Source organism: Sylvia atricapilla, chromosome 3, assembly GCF_009819655.1.
Source record: "Sylvia atricapilla isolate bSylAtr1 chromosome 3, bSylAtr1.pri, whole genome shotgun sequence".
In the NCBI taxonomy this organism is placed as follows: domain Eukaryota; kingdom Metazoa; phylum Chordata; class Aves; order Passeriformes; family Sylviidae; genus Sylvia; species Sylvia atricapilla.
The window spans coordinates 55,429,431-55,443,477 of record NC_089142.1 but is presented as its reverse complement, the minus strand read 5'-3'; the positions used below and the strand labels follow the sequence as shown (position 1 = coordinate 55,443,477).

At 42.8% G+C, this 14,047-nt stretch overlaps 1 protein-coding gene across 2 annotated transcripts; it reads left to right on the top strand.

Annotated features, from left to right (window-relative positions):
- Positions 1-1,996: 1,996 nt before the first annotated feature.
- On the top strand, positions 1,997-13,399 carry LOC136359095 (pantetheine hydrolase VNN2-like). 2 transcript variants are annotated; one of them, XM_066315401.1, is made up of 9 exons: positions 1,997-2,397; positions 4,628-4,761; positions 6,995-7,226; positions 7,331-7,461; positions 8,527-8,719; positions 9,325-9,616; positions 10,555-10,928; positions 11,085-11,255; positions 12,560-13,399. In XM_066315401.1, exons 3-9 carry the CDS (start codon positions 7,014-7,016, stop codon positions 12,677-12,679), a joined length of 1,494 nt encoding a protein of 497 aa, XP_066171498.1. In that variant the 5' UTR covers positions 1,997-2,397; positions 4,628-4,761; positions 6,995-7,013; the 3' UTR covers positions 12,680-13,399. The 2 variants fall into 2 exon arrangements, with proteins under 2 accessions (XP_066171498.1, XP_066171499.1); XM_066315402.1 differs by lacking the exons at positions 1,997-2,397; positions 4,628-4,761 and adding an exon at positions 5,643-5,971 and having other exon boundaries at positions 7,099-7,226.
- The last annotated feature ends 648 nt before the right edge of the window (positions 13,400-14,047 follow it).

Below are 14,047 nucleotides of genomic sequence, written 5' to 3'. Positions count from 1 at the left end.
GAGCGCCTTCTGACTTCCTGACTGCTGCTGACATGTACCCAGTGCTCGGCAGTGATTGCCTGCCTGCCGGAGTGACCTCTCACACAGCTTCTCCAGGCAAGGTTAACCCTTGGAATGCACGCCAGTCTTCCTCCCGCTCTCGCCGAGCACAGGAAAAGAAGCCGGACCATCGTCTGACGGCAGACTCCCTCCACAGCTAAGGTGATTTAGCACCAGACTGCATCCTGCCTCACAAAGTAAGTCCCCAGGGAGCCCCCACCATCAGGCAGTAGCAGAGGTGGGAGCGGGTGCCGTACGGGGGTGGGAAGAGTGGATTGGGAGGAGAGAGGTTTGGAAAGTAGGCGGATCTCTAGATAAGTTTCCCCTTATGTTGGCCACAGCCACGGACCGCCCGGACCCCTGCAGTTTTCTCTAGTTTATTCCGTGGATTTCTTTGTTTAACTGGTGTCAGTTCCTTGCTCCTGGGCGAGCTCTTAGCTGTGCAGGAAATAGGCAGCGGTGCCTGCTGGGAAAGAGGCAAACTAGGATAAAACTCCACTGCACCTTGTCCCAGCAGTGGGATTTGAATTCTGCGGGGCATTCCCCTCACACTGCATTTGTAAATATTTCTGCTCAGCCGTGGCAGGGCAGTCACCTTTCTGGCTGATGCCCTCACTACTGCTAAACAAGAGAGCCTTTGCTATTCCTTCTTCACACCGATGTCTGATTGTGCTTAATGTGACTCAGCCTATATTTCATTTGGCAAAATAAGCCTATATAATAAGCCTATAAAATAAGGCGGGGTGGGGGTCGGGGGAGGTGGGGGGAGGAAGGCTTCAAAGCTACATTAGTTCAAGCATCACTAAAATCTCTACTGCAGCCTTTGAAAGGTTTGTATTTAAGGCTACTGAATGAGCATGCTGGGTCTAGTAATTTGTGTGGAGAAGTACTTAGGGATGAACAGCAGCTGATAAATTTCCAAGTTCCTAAAGATTGAAACCCCCAGTCGGCACTACTCTCTGAGAGAACTCTGTGGTATCTGCATTCATCCACAGTCTTTTCTGAACTAGCTGCACAGTGACAGTCTGCTGTAGCTGAAAGTAAGCTTCCTATTCTGCTTCCCACTGCTTAGAGAGCTTTTTCCAATGAACAAAATCAAAAAATGGAAAATGTCACAGCAATCGATGAATTTGAAATGAGTTGAAGATGAAAAGTGAAGGCCTCTCAATACACAGCAGGTTCTTGGGGACAGAAAGGTGTGCAGAGGAGCAGGCATGCTACTGCACTTTGTGGAATAGGTGCTCTTTTGCTTCAGGCTAGCAAGAGCCTGGCAATGAGGTACTTACGTGCTTTATTTCAGAGCACAGATTCTGTCCAGATTCCTATTTTCTTGTGGAAGGCTATTGGAAAGTAATGGCCAGCTAAACAGGAGTGACTGGGAGAAACAGTGGGATAAACTGAAGGGACACTTCTGTTGCTGGCATGTTGGGTGCATGACATCTAAGTACAATGAGATGCTCTTGCAATTTCTTTGGTCTAAAGAAACTCAGAAGCAAGCTGAACATACTGACACATAGCACAAGAACTGAGGAATATGAAGAGGAATTGTGTAATATGAAAATACTAGAATAAAGTTTTCTAGACACCCTGGAGGTGTGTCCTGCTAGGTCCTCTGCAGCATAGCAATTGAATAAACATTCTCAAAGCAGCCAAAGTGAACCTGCTCATTGTGATTAATCAGATCTATTAAATGCATTTTAATGAAATCAGTAGTTTTAGTGAGAGATATGATCTGACCTACCTTCTTCCTGGTTTGTCACATTTTTATGAGCTCTTAGTGTGTTCTTATGGGTACTCCTCTATTAAACTCTTTGTTTCATGTTTTTCAGTCAGGTCCTGATTGATGGATGCTTGATAAGTAAGAAAAAACCAACGAAACCAGTCATTACTGTGATGCTTTTTGGATGGTGGTATGAAAGGGATCATCTGAAACAAGACCCACGTGTGCCTCCCCCATGATATTTCCATAACTGAAGGTCTACACTGTTATTCTTATGTCCAAATGAGATACAGCATCATCTACAACAACAGTCCCAATTATATTTCTCATTTCAAGTTTCAAAAACTCATCTATGTGTTTGGTTTAGTAATAATGTGGCAATATTACCTTATTACTACCATTTATTGAAAAGAATCTATGTCGTAATTTAATAATATGTCATAATTTATGTCACTCATATTTTATTAGTTCAAAGCAGCAGTTGTTTTTCTCTGTTTGCTGGATTTTTATTTTTCTAATCCTCAGAAAACCTGAATTGTAGCCCAGAGTATACATTCTTATTAAAACAGCATTGGATATTTTTTCATTGCAGCTTATTATGGGACCAGTAAATAAAGCAGTGAAAGATGTGATTTATGGTAGGTACATACACATACTTATGTGTGTACATGCTCAATATTTCTTTGTGTCTGGAATACAGCTTGTGCTAATCTATGCCAGTCTGCTCTTTTACAACAATTAGAGCTTTTTTTTCCCTATTTGTGTTGCTTTGGTTTTATATCCTTTATGCCATTGGTGCATATCATGTAAGAAGTGGCTACACAGTGCATCTTGGAAGCTGAATGAGGACTACAGTCAGTCAAATGCCTCTCCTGAAACAAAATGTACCATCACTTTTTGGTCAGATCATGATTTGAATCATTATTCATATGAAACCTCTGTTGAAACAAAACTTGGAATTGAAACCTCAAATTATTCTGGTTGACAGTTCTGAAAAACAGCTTGATGACACCTCCTGACTGCACTGGACGCTATTCAGTGATGTAATTTTTACTGCAACCAGTAAACAAGTCACCGAGTGACATGTAGCAGGTCATAGCACCTCTTCTGTCCCATCTTCTCTTTTTCTTTCTAGTCATGTAACACCAATGTTTGTGAAATAAGCCTTGCCCTTTGCTCCTTCTTGTTAATGCTGGGTGGTGCTGCCCTGCAGATGAATTTGCTGTAGGAATTTGGGGATTTAGAATTCTATTTCAGACGAGGTATTCCTGGTGAGATGGCACTGTTCAGATTTTTGCTTTCTCCCCAGTAACCTGTTTTGTTGATGCTGCTGGACCTTAGTGACCTTCTTTCAGCACATCAGTATATATAAAGATGTGCATGTTCCATGGCTGTGTCCTTAAGAGTGGTCAGAGACCTCTGTTTGTGTAATTTCTCCTTGATTTTCCCCACACTGCTACCATTCTTGGTCTCACCATAGAATCATAGAAGGGCTGGAAGAGACCTTTGAGATCATTCAGTCCAGCTGTAAACTTGGCACTGCCGCTGTAACCCCTAAAGCACTAAACTATCGTGCAGTGCCAGATCCAGACCCCTCTTAAACATCTCTGAGGCTCCACCACCTATTCCAATGCCTGACTACATGAGCAGTGAAAAAATTTATTCTGATATCTAATCTGAATCTCCTCTGGCCCAGTTTAAGGCCATTACCTCTAGTCCTCTCACTGCAGGGCAGCAGGAGAGAGCAGCCTCACTGTAAGTTACTTACTGTAAGACCGGCCTTACAGTGAGTTTATCTCACTGTAAACTCCTTTCAGGGAGTTGTAGAGAGTGATGAGGTCTCCAGTGAGCTTCCTGTTCTCCAGACTAAACAAATTCAGCTCCCTCAGCTGTTCCTCATAATACATGTTTTCTAAACCTTTCAGGAGCCTTGTTGCCCTTCTCTGGACAGGCTCCAGCACCTCAATGCCCCTAAAGTGAGAGTTCCAGAACAGAGCATGACACTCAAGGTGCAGCCTCACCAGTGCTGAGTACAGTGGATGGTCACTTCCCTTGTCCTGCTGGTCACTCTCTTCTTGATACAGGTCCAGATGCCATTGACCTTCTTGGCCACCTGGGCACACTGAGCCAGCTGTCAGCCCGCATTCCCAAGTCCATTTCTGCCAAACAGCTCTCGAGCCACTCCTCCCCCAACCTGTACCACTGTCTGGGGTTGCTGCGACCCAAGTGCAGCACCTGACACCTCACCTTCTTGAACCTCCTGAAATTGTCCGTAGTCTGTTAGTTGAGTCTGTCCAGGTGCCTCTATAGACCCTTCCTACCCTCACACAGTTTAACACTTCCACCTAACTTAGTGTCATCTAGCCATTTTTTTACCCATCAGAGATTTTTACCATGATGTTCTCATGGTCCCCAATCCCATGTACTTCTGTTCTGGAGCTGGTGAGACACTGAGAGTGTGAGTACTCTCCAAATTCCAGTGCTGATTACCACTGTTTTGTGCCATATGACCTTTATTGTTTCCAGATGTAAATAGATGCTTGCATGTGACATAACAGTGACATGTCTCACATAATGACATGTTTATCAAAAGCCCCAGACAATGTACTCTGACTCATGGAAGCTCAACATTATTGCTCCTAAAGCCACACTGTCTTAAAATCTTGTTCACTGTTTTAAGTCAGTTACTGCATGACCACAGACTGATCTCAGTCCAGCAAGGGATTACCCAGTGTAGTCCTCTTCCCATGGCTACTACCAGTGCAGAAACTGTACTTGTCCCCTGGTGGGTGATACCACAACTCTCTCCTAGGGAAAGGATCTGGATTTAAGGGAATTTATGGCACATGGGGAAGTCTTATCTTGCAGAAAGGATTCAGCAAGAGTGCGTGGCCAGTCTCAAAGCTGAGAGGTGGCTTCTTCAGGTTTGTTCACTGCTGATGCCAGTCCTCTGGATAATGGAATGTGTGTGCAGGTAGTGTAAAATCCCCACCTTGAGTGTGGTGAGTATCTTGAATCCAGGATTTGGTTCAAGGCCATTGTGGTTTAGTTAAGGCATATTTGTACATTGAGTATTTTCCTACAGAAGACTGGCAGAAGCCATAATAACACTGAATTGTTTTTGCTACAGACATTGCATAACACTTACCCTTGTGCAATGTGTTATTGGGATAAATGAGTCAAGCATACAGAAAGTAATCCTATGCAAGTCCACCCACTACCCACATACCAACTCACTCTGTATAAAGACAAGGCTGTGTGTAACCACTGATAACAATAAACACTTCTTCGAGGGCAGTGCAGAAAAAAACCTTTTCGTTACCTGACTGCTGAGTCAGAACAAAAGAAGGTAAGAAAATTGGGTGCCAGATACAAGTGATTTTTGTGCACGTGCAGCTTTAGCTTCAAGATTTCTGCCAGAGCGATCTGTGGATATAAGAAAGCACATTGCAGTAGGCAAAATCTAGAAATTTTGTCTCCTATTCACAATGGTCTTTCTACAGAGACCTTGGAGGACCAGAGATCTTCAGAGATTGGTTATTAAGTGGTGGGTGTGATAATGGTTTTGCTCAAACAGCCTGCCCGGCAGCTCCTCTCAGGATATGCAGCAGTCCCCAAAGTCCCCGTAACTCTGAGCTGTGCTGTGCTGAGCTGAGGTGGCACAGGTATTACCCATGGTGGGGCCTGACCACCTGCCTCCTGCAGCCATGCTTCCCCCAGTCATGCCTCACACCTTTGGGTTTGGGCAGGAACGTGTCCATGCTGGTCTCTGCTGAGATTTCCCAAAGTTGTTCTTCTGGGACCCAGGCTTGCCTTGAACTGTGTTACTACAGCAATATTTTGCCTGATTTCTTTTGTATATCTGGTTAAGTAACATGTTTCTTCAGCTGCAGCACAGCGGTGATTTCTCAGTGACTTCCCTACTGTTGCTATGAAGCAGAATTGCTTAATGCTGGCAGCTCTCTTGCCTTTGATACTGAGTCTTTCCAGACAGGGTGATTACATGGGTGTCAGCTTTTAGCCACCCTGGGGAATTCCCAGGGTTTGTGCAAGACTTCCTCTTTAAGTCCCCTGCCTTTGCCTGCCAGCGGCCTCCTCTTGGGTGGCTTCCAGGCTCCAGAATGGGGCTTCCTAAAACTTGTGCCTCTGCTGTGCTTTTGGTGCTGTCTGCTCTGGAGGCCTGTACACTGGACACATTTGTTGCAGCCATCTGTGAGCAAAATAATGTTTTAGAATGAGACTTGATGAAGTATTGGTATCTCCTGAGGAGGCCTTGGTGCTGATGGAGAAGAGTCATTATTTTGGATGACACTACACAGCAAAGAGGAAGATTTCATGAGGAGAAAGAAGAGGTTTTTTTGATATCTTGGTAAATGCTAAATGATGAGTCAGGTTATGTTTCTTTACCCTCACTGATATACCACAGGTCCTAACTAAGGCTTTTCTAGGGATCATCTGAAACTGTAGTAGCAATATTCTATTTGCAAAATACTATGCTAAAAATTTCTTTCCATGAGAAAAGGATGCTACTTTCCATGAGTAAAAGTTGCTTTTTGTACAAAGCCTTTCTTTTGAAAGGATCATCATAAAAAAAATTGTGTTGTTGAATTCTTTCTCACAAAAGAAGCAAGTCTGTTAGCTCTAGGCAGACAGGTCAGCACAGTTCAAAGGATAGTTTATATTGCAGTGTGAGCTCAGTGGGGAGGACACTCTCAAGACACCCATTGAACTATAATAAGCCATTGGCCAAAATCAGGAGGTATAGTGGGACCACATCTCATAGTCATCACTGAATTATCTGCACTCTGAAGCAAGAGGGCTGTACCCCACACAGGTGGTCTGTCTTCAGCACTGGCTGAAGTTTTCACTGATGGCAGCCATGTGCAGTAAGGTGATATGGAGTAGTGTATCCTAGCCAGGGGAGCCTGGGCTTACCCCAGATGGGTTTAAAAGCCTGGAGACAGATGTGCAAATGAAATATGCGAGTGTTCCTTTCAGTGGACCCCTTGTAGATTAACATGGCTTCTGACAAGCTCTCTTAGCCTTTTGTTCTACTTTTATTTAAAAAAAGTCATATTGTAAACAAGATCAAATTCCTAAAAAAGCTTCTTTCACTTTTTGGCAGAAATATACTGTACCTTCTCAGATTACTCAACAGAAGATTACTTCCAAAACAAATTTATTAGTCTTTACTCCTCCTCTTTCCCTCTGGTTTATATTCCCCTACTCATCCAGGAGCTGGGAGGCTGCAGCCATGCTCCCTTCCCAGGCTCTCCTGCCCGCTGTGCTGTTTGCACTCACGGCCCTTCAGGCCCTTGCCTCCGACACCTTCATGGCAGCCGTCTACGAGCACGCCGTCATCCTGCCACATCCCACCGACCAGCCCGTTTCTCCCAGCGAGGCTTTGGCCCTGATGAACAAAAACATGGATGTCTTGGAAGGGGCCATCAAGGAAGCTGCCCAGCAGGTACGAGGGGTACCGTCAGGGTTGTCCATCAGTGCTTTCTGCTCCTGCTGACCCTCCTGGTTGTCTCTTGATGGGTGACCTTTAAACGGAGTCTGTTGTGACAGGGTGCACACATCATTGTGACTCCTGAAGACGGCATCTATGGCTGGCGATTCACCAGAGAATCCATCTACCCCTACCTGGAGGATATCCCTGATCCGGTGGTGAACTGGATTCCCTGCACTGAGCCTTCAAGGTGATTCCTTCTGCAGTGGTTTAGTTGATTTCCACCTACTATCTCACAGAGTCTTGAGCAGCTCACACTAAATTACTAAGACCTGCTGCAAATTATTTACTCTGTAAAAAATCATAAGTACTGTAGAAATGAGATGCATCAAAAAGAGTTCTTAATTAAACAGTAATGGGAATATGTCAGGTAAAAAGCCTTGAGACAGCTTTACTTGCAAAAGGACAAAAATGAGGATGTTATAGGCAAAAAAATTATTTTAAAAACATGCACAACTTTATCCATTCAGATCACTTGTGAAAATCTTCTGTAAGCAGAAGCTAAGTTATTATGTTAGATGCATAGATCGGACAAGCTGATTCAGTCCTCAGTGGGTTCAGTCCTTCAGGTGGCTGAGTGATTTCTAAACCAAATTGCACAAAATATTAATCTATATCTGAAAGAAATATTTTTTTTCAAAATCCACCCACTTGCACAGTCTGCTATGTTACCCACAGAGGTGGTTCCAATGTGTGTCATCTGGGGACACCAAAAAGACTGAGTATATGTCTAAGCTAAACTTCTGTGTTGTCTTATGAGTCCTTATGAAGCTAGATTTCATCTTCAGCTCCATAAATGCTGTGCCTGCTTTTTACTCAAGGCTTACAGAAAACAATTCTTAAAAAAGGCTGAAATTGTCTTCTGAATCAAGACTTGTAGCTGCTTGGTAATTTGCTTTTAAGCTATTTACGATTTATGTCTTTGTACTGATTTATTCTTGTCTTTGCTTTGTGAAGCTCTCTACATCTTTGTATGCACATTAGCTGGGAATTCTATCCACACAGAAAATAACATTGTAAAGGATACAGAAAAGAAGAACACAGGGTGTCCATTTTTTAAAGATAAAAGAGACTGGCAATTTAAAATGATGTTTTGAACAGAGAAGAAAATGAACAGAAACTATTATTTGATCTATTACTTTTTCGGCATTAGGAGACGTGCAGTTAATGGAGTGGTAATTCTGAACGCATTTCTTCTACATGGGCACTTAAACTTCTAAAAGATTCTTTTTTTCTTTCACTAAATATACATTAGATTCAGTCCAGCACCAGTGCAGGAACGACTCAGCTGCATGGCCAGAAATAACTCCATCTATGTGGTTGCAAATATCGGGGACAAGAAGCCGTGTGACTCCAGGGATCCCGGCTGCCCCAGGGATGGTCGCTACCAGTACAACACGGATGTTGTCTTTGACGCACAGGGGAAACTGGTGGCTCGTTACCACAAGGTAAGGAGGTGCTTCAGCATCAACCTCTAATTTATTATCATTAAATTATTTAGATCTCTGGCACAAATTTCAGATGGTTTATACAATAATTTTACATTATTTAAAAGTGACAACCCGTCCAGGATGATTTGATGATCTTATGGCCAGAAGGAAAACCAAGCAATTGCTTGACTAGTCAGGCAAATTATTTCCAGGAACACTGCAGCTGCAGAGTGCATACCAGGTGCCAAACACTTGGGGGCTACATTTATGACAGCAAATGGTAAAGAAGCAGTGGCAGAATTTTCCATGCTCAGCGAACATTAGCTTTTCCTTAATACATTTGTAGCCAGCTTAGACATTGCTTTGGCAAGAGACATCTTGCCCCTTGGTCTTGAAATCTAGCAGCTAATACTGGATGGGCATTTCTTTCAGGAGATAGATGGGGCACAGCCACCCCATTTTTGGCGAGGAGGGTCAGCTGGATAGATAAAAACCAGCTGTGCCAGCCAGATCAGGTACCTCAACTCCCAGTTTTGCATTAAAGGCTGTTTCAGATGCAAAAGCTGTTCATAGTTTTTCCTTATATTCTGTTTCTAATATGCCTACGTGTTCTTCACCTGCAGTACAATCTGTTTAGAGGTGAAACTCAGTTTAATTATCCAAAAGAGCCAGAAGCTGTCACCTTTGAGACTCCTTTTGGGAAGTTTGGCATTTTCACTTGCTTCGACATCCTTTTCTATGAGCCTGCCGTGGTCCTGGTGAACAAGATGCAAGTGGACACTGTGCTCTTCCCAACAGCTTGGATGAATCTCCTGCCCTTTCTGACTGCAATTGAGTTTCACTCTGCCTGGGCTATGGGCATGCGTGTCAATTTGCTTTCAGCAAATACTCACAACACCAGCAAAGCAATGACAGGTGAGTTGCATTCAGGAACAGGGAAATTGTTCCCAGATTCATAAGCAGGTATGTTTGAGACATAGTGAAGTCTCTGAAAAATAGTGTTTTAATTGGACTAAAGGTCTTTGTGATGTGGTGCTGAATGTAAAAAACAGCTTCAGCTAAGAAAATATTGAATGTTCTGAAAAAGGTAAAAATAGAAAGCCCATGACAATGAGTTTTAATAACTTAAAAGTGAAATTTTATTTCAAAAATAGCACAATGTTTCACTTAAATTTTCAGTCTCTCATCTGGAGGCAGCGTTTTCTGTTTAAAATTCAGTCAACAGTTAAATGGAGAAAAAAATATTTTAATCAGAACCTAATAGTGTAAAACCAAAAGGAGGATTCCTCTTGTGTACTGAATAAAGCATTCTCTTTTTTTTTTGTTTGTTTTTTTTTTTTTTTTTGTTTTTGTTTTGTTTTGTTTTGTTTTTGTTTTTGTGGCTGCTGAAGACTTAGAGATATTGTTTTGCTTTGCTCTGAATATGTATTTACTGCACTTTCCCCCCCCATCTTAATTATAAAAAGGAAGTAGCTGCATCTGTTACTCTCCCCTGAAGCAAAGTGAAAACTACAAAGAAACATTTTTGCCTGCCCTAAATAGACTGAGCTGAGTTTAAGCTACAGCCCTGTTTCCCTCAGTGGAACTTAACTACCCCCATGATTGCCTCTTTTGTCAAATATGTCCCTCTGAGAGCAATCATTTATTTTTAAATGAACCTAAGTTTTAACGCCAGGATGGGTATTTTAGCTGTTCTGTGCTTTAAAACGATGCCAAAGCTCTCAGTAAGGTATTGAATGAAAAGAGTGTCACTGAGGAACAATGCCACTGTGGTGTGGGGGGTGGCTGGTGTCCCTGCCAAGTCAGGTGCAGTGTGGTGCTGGCTGACGGAGGGCTGGTGGTGTCCTCGGCAGGCAGCGGGCTGTTCACGCCGGAAGGACCTGCCACCTACCACTACGACAGTGCCACCGAGGAGGGACGTCTCCTGCTAGCAGAGTTGAGCACACACCCGCGTCTTTCCCCCACCTACCCTCCTGCCATCAACTGGAGTTTGTACGCCACAAGCATCAAGGAGTTTCCTGGAGAAAACGACACTTTCTCGGGAGCTGTCCGGAAGGATATATTCACCTTTAGCGAACTCAGGCACAAGGATGGAAATTGCACTGTTTGCCAAGGAGACCTTTGCTGTCATCTGGTCTACCAGATGTCAAACAAGAGTAAAGATGAAGTTTATGTCCTGGGTGCATTTGATGGGCTTCACGGTTCTGTCATAAAATACCACTGGCAGGTAATTGCATTTTTAGCAGCAAGTGTGGCCACACCTCAACCACCTAAAAGCATTTGTCCCTTACTGCATCCTGGGAACTTTTCTTGCTATCAAATCCAGCTTGTGGTTACTGAAAACTTAGTGGTGTTTTTCCTTGCTGTCTCCTCCTCCCCACAGATCTGCAGTCTGCTCAAGTGCCCCAGCACAAACCTGAGCACGTGTGGGCAGCCCGTGGAGACGGCTCAGACCAAGTTTGAGATGTTCTCCCTCAGCGGCACGTTTGGCACCAGCTACGTCTTCCCAGAAGTGTTGTACAGCGGGGTGCAGCTGGCCCCCGGGGAGTTCGAGGTAATGGGAAGCCCTGGAGCTGTTTGTTGCAAGGTTTTTCATGCTGTAGTCCTGAAAACTGATCTGGCAGCAAAGTCCATCCAAGAATTGCTTTCTTTGATTCTGCAGACTGTAACCCAAGGGGACAGATTTACACAGGTGGATTAAATCGGTCCTTACTGATGAGAACATACCTGTCCTGGAGCTGAAAATCTCTTCAGCGCTTTCTTTAGCAAATCGTCCTTCCCACTTCAGGTTGCAAGTGAATATACCACAGCTTTCAAGGAGCTATTTTCTACAGTTTTCTCATGATGGGCATTTTAGGAGAAAAAGAAATAAAATACTCTGAGATTCTGTCCAAACAAGAAAAATCACTTAGAAGTATGATGTGTAAAAGCAGAGATTCTATGCAGTTAAGAATTTTAAAAGTGATTTTTGAGGGGTTTATTTTTTTATTTGGAGGTTCATCTTTTATTTTTGCTAAAAGATGTTTTCATTCATAAACCTTAGATTAGTTTTATGCAATAGGCTAGATGAAATCCTAATTGGTTTGGAAGAAGTATTTAACAGCTTACAAGAGACAATGAAGACAAGTGAGAAAGACCTGGAAAATTTTATAGGAAACAAGGGTGATTTCTTTACAAAGTAGGAAATTGAAAAGCATTATTCACTCTTCACACTTGTTTTTGAATGAGACTTTTGTAAAAATAGGCACATCAAAGAATTAATTGGAATGCTAAAAATGTGATCGTGGTCTAACTTTAAAATAATACATTGTATTTTCCTAACAAATACATGCTTACCTTTTGTCACAGAGGAAACAAAGTTATTAGAAGTGTTCACAGTTGGTGAACAGTGATTTCAAATTGATACGGAAAAAGTAACTAAGAAAACCTACATATGGCCAGTAGCTTGAAATTTTCTATTTCCATCTGAAAGTTGTTTTGTGGTCTACAAATCAAAAAATGTTTCAAATAATTCCTAGATATTTATATAACCTTTGTTGCCTTGTATAAGTAACTAAGAGAACCTAAGAAATAAGTTATTCTGACTCTCACCTTCTTATGAGGTGGAGAAAATTATCTTTTTTTTCCAAAGACAGAGGAAGGTTTAAGGACTTTGGGTCCAAGGAAATGTGGGAAGGCTCTAATGGGGAGGCTATGGCAGAGCCAGAGAGAATTCTGCTTTCTTACACTATCATGACTGTTTTTAAAATCAGTCCTTGGATCAAAATATTCAGCATCTAAGGTCTGTTCTTTCTGTACTATGCCATATTGCTACTCTGTTAGTGGACTGTCAGTGCCATTCTTTCTCTGTTACACCAGGTGCTACGTGATGGGCGTTTGAAAAGCAAGAATGGCACATCGAAACCACTCATAACAGCGACACTCTTTGGAAGGCTTTATGAGAAGGACCAGCCACATCCTCTGCGAATTTCCCTGTAAAGTATCTTCTTAGGAGTTACACACCCTCCAGAGTGTGAGGGGAATTTCCTCCTGAGCCAAAGCAGTTACCCTGTATGATTCCTTTTTCTGCAATATTGCATTTCTGCTCAGCAGCTGTGGCAGTTGGAGTTATTTGGGAGAAAGTGATGCATCCCCTCTGCTGTGCATGCCTTTTTAACAGTGCTTGAGCCAATGCAATTATTTCTTAGTATGCATGATCTGTCACATGAACCTTTTGATCAGGAATTTTGTTCCCCCCAAGATATCATATGGATTGCTAGGATTACAGTAGAAAGAAGTCTGATACCAAAATCTATGAAATGTGGTTTGTCATTTTGTTGGAGAATAATTGCTCTCCAGGAAAGCCTTTCTGTCCATTCTGCCCCTTCCTGCTTTTCAGACTGTATAATCATTAAGTTTCTGCATTTTTCAGCCTTACAACCCAATCAAAAAACCTACTTAACACTCAGTGAGCCTTGGCCCCATTCTGACCAAGGTACTGTACAATAAAGAGGAAAACAGATTTGAAATTATCTTAGGTGCAATCTTAGAGAGAGAAAGTGGTCCTCCACAACCCATCTAAGTGTTGGGTCTGGCTAAGGTCATAAAGCACATCCAGTTCTGCAGTCCCTCTGGTCTTGCACCTCTTTGTCCATGGCAGATTGGTGTTGGGTCCAGTGCACTCCACCTCCAGCTTATCAAATAAACACTACTCCAACACCTTGTCCTGAGTATATGGATAATTTCTTTGAAACTGTTAAGATATATGAAACAGGCAATCTTTTAGCACCCAAAACACATTTCACCCTGTAGTGTGAGAAATGGACCTTAATTTGGATTTCTAGCAATGATATATCAACCTTGGCAACCCTGAGCCTCATTTCTGTCTATCATGTTATGGAGCAAATGAGCTTTGCTGGCATCAAATATGCCTTGAAGTGGTCCCTGCCTCCACATTAATCCATAGCATTTTGCATCTACTGCCATTCTTAGAGCCTGCACCAAGGTTAGCACCGAGCTATGCTAAATGTGGCATGTAAGAAACATTCTGTGACTTCCCACCCTGCACACACCTTCATGTGTTATCCAGAAGTTGTTGAAATCACAGATTTCTGGTTTTCCACGTGCTGCAGCTTCTCAGCATGCAACTTAAATGGCTCTTTCTGGGAGTTTTTTCATTCTAGAAATAAACAGCTGAGCTTGCACTCAGTGGGGGAACTCTAGCACTTGGGAGCAGTTACTCAAAACAGACAGGGATTCTAAGTTGTGCTTGCAGGTTCCTTGTTCAGCATGTCACAACTGAACACAAAATCTCTCACATATTGCTTGCTGGCACTTCTGAAGTTCTGGGTACTTCTCAGGTACATG

Bases quoted from the DNA above. Each gene is read 5' to 3' on its own strand.
- LOC136359095 (XM_066315402.1), top strand. From the start codon at position 5,881: ATGGGGCTTCCTAAAACTTGTGCCTCTGCTGTGCTTTTGGTGCTGTCT. The intron at 10,929-11,084 runs GTAATTGCATTT...TCCTCCCCACAG, and splicing joins TCATAAAATACCACTGGCAG to ATCTGCAGTCTGCTCAAGTG. The intron at 11,256-12,559 runs GTAATGGGAAGC...CTGTTACACCAG, and splicing joins TGGCCCCCGGGGAGTTCGAG to GTGCTACGTGATGGGCGTTT.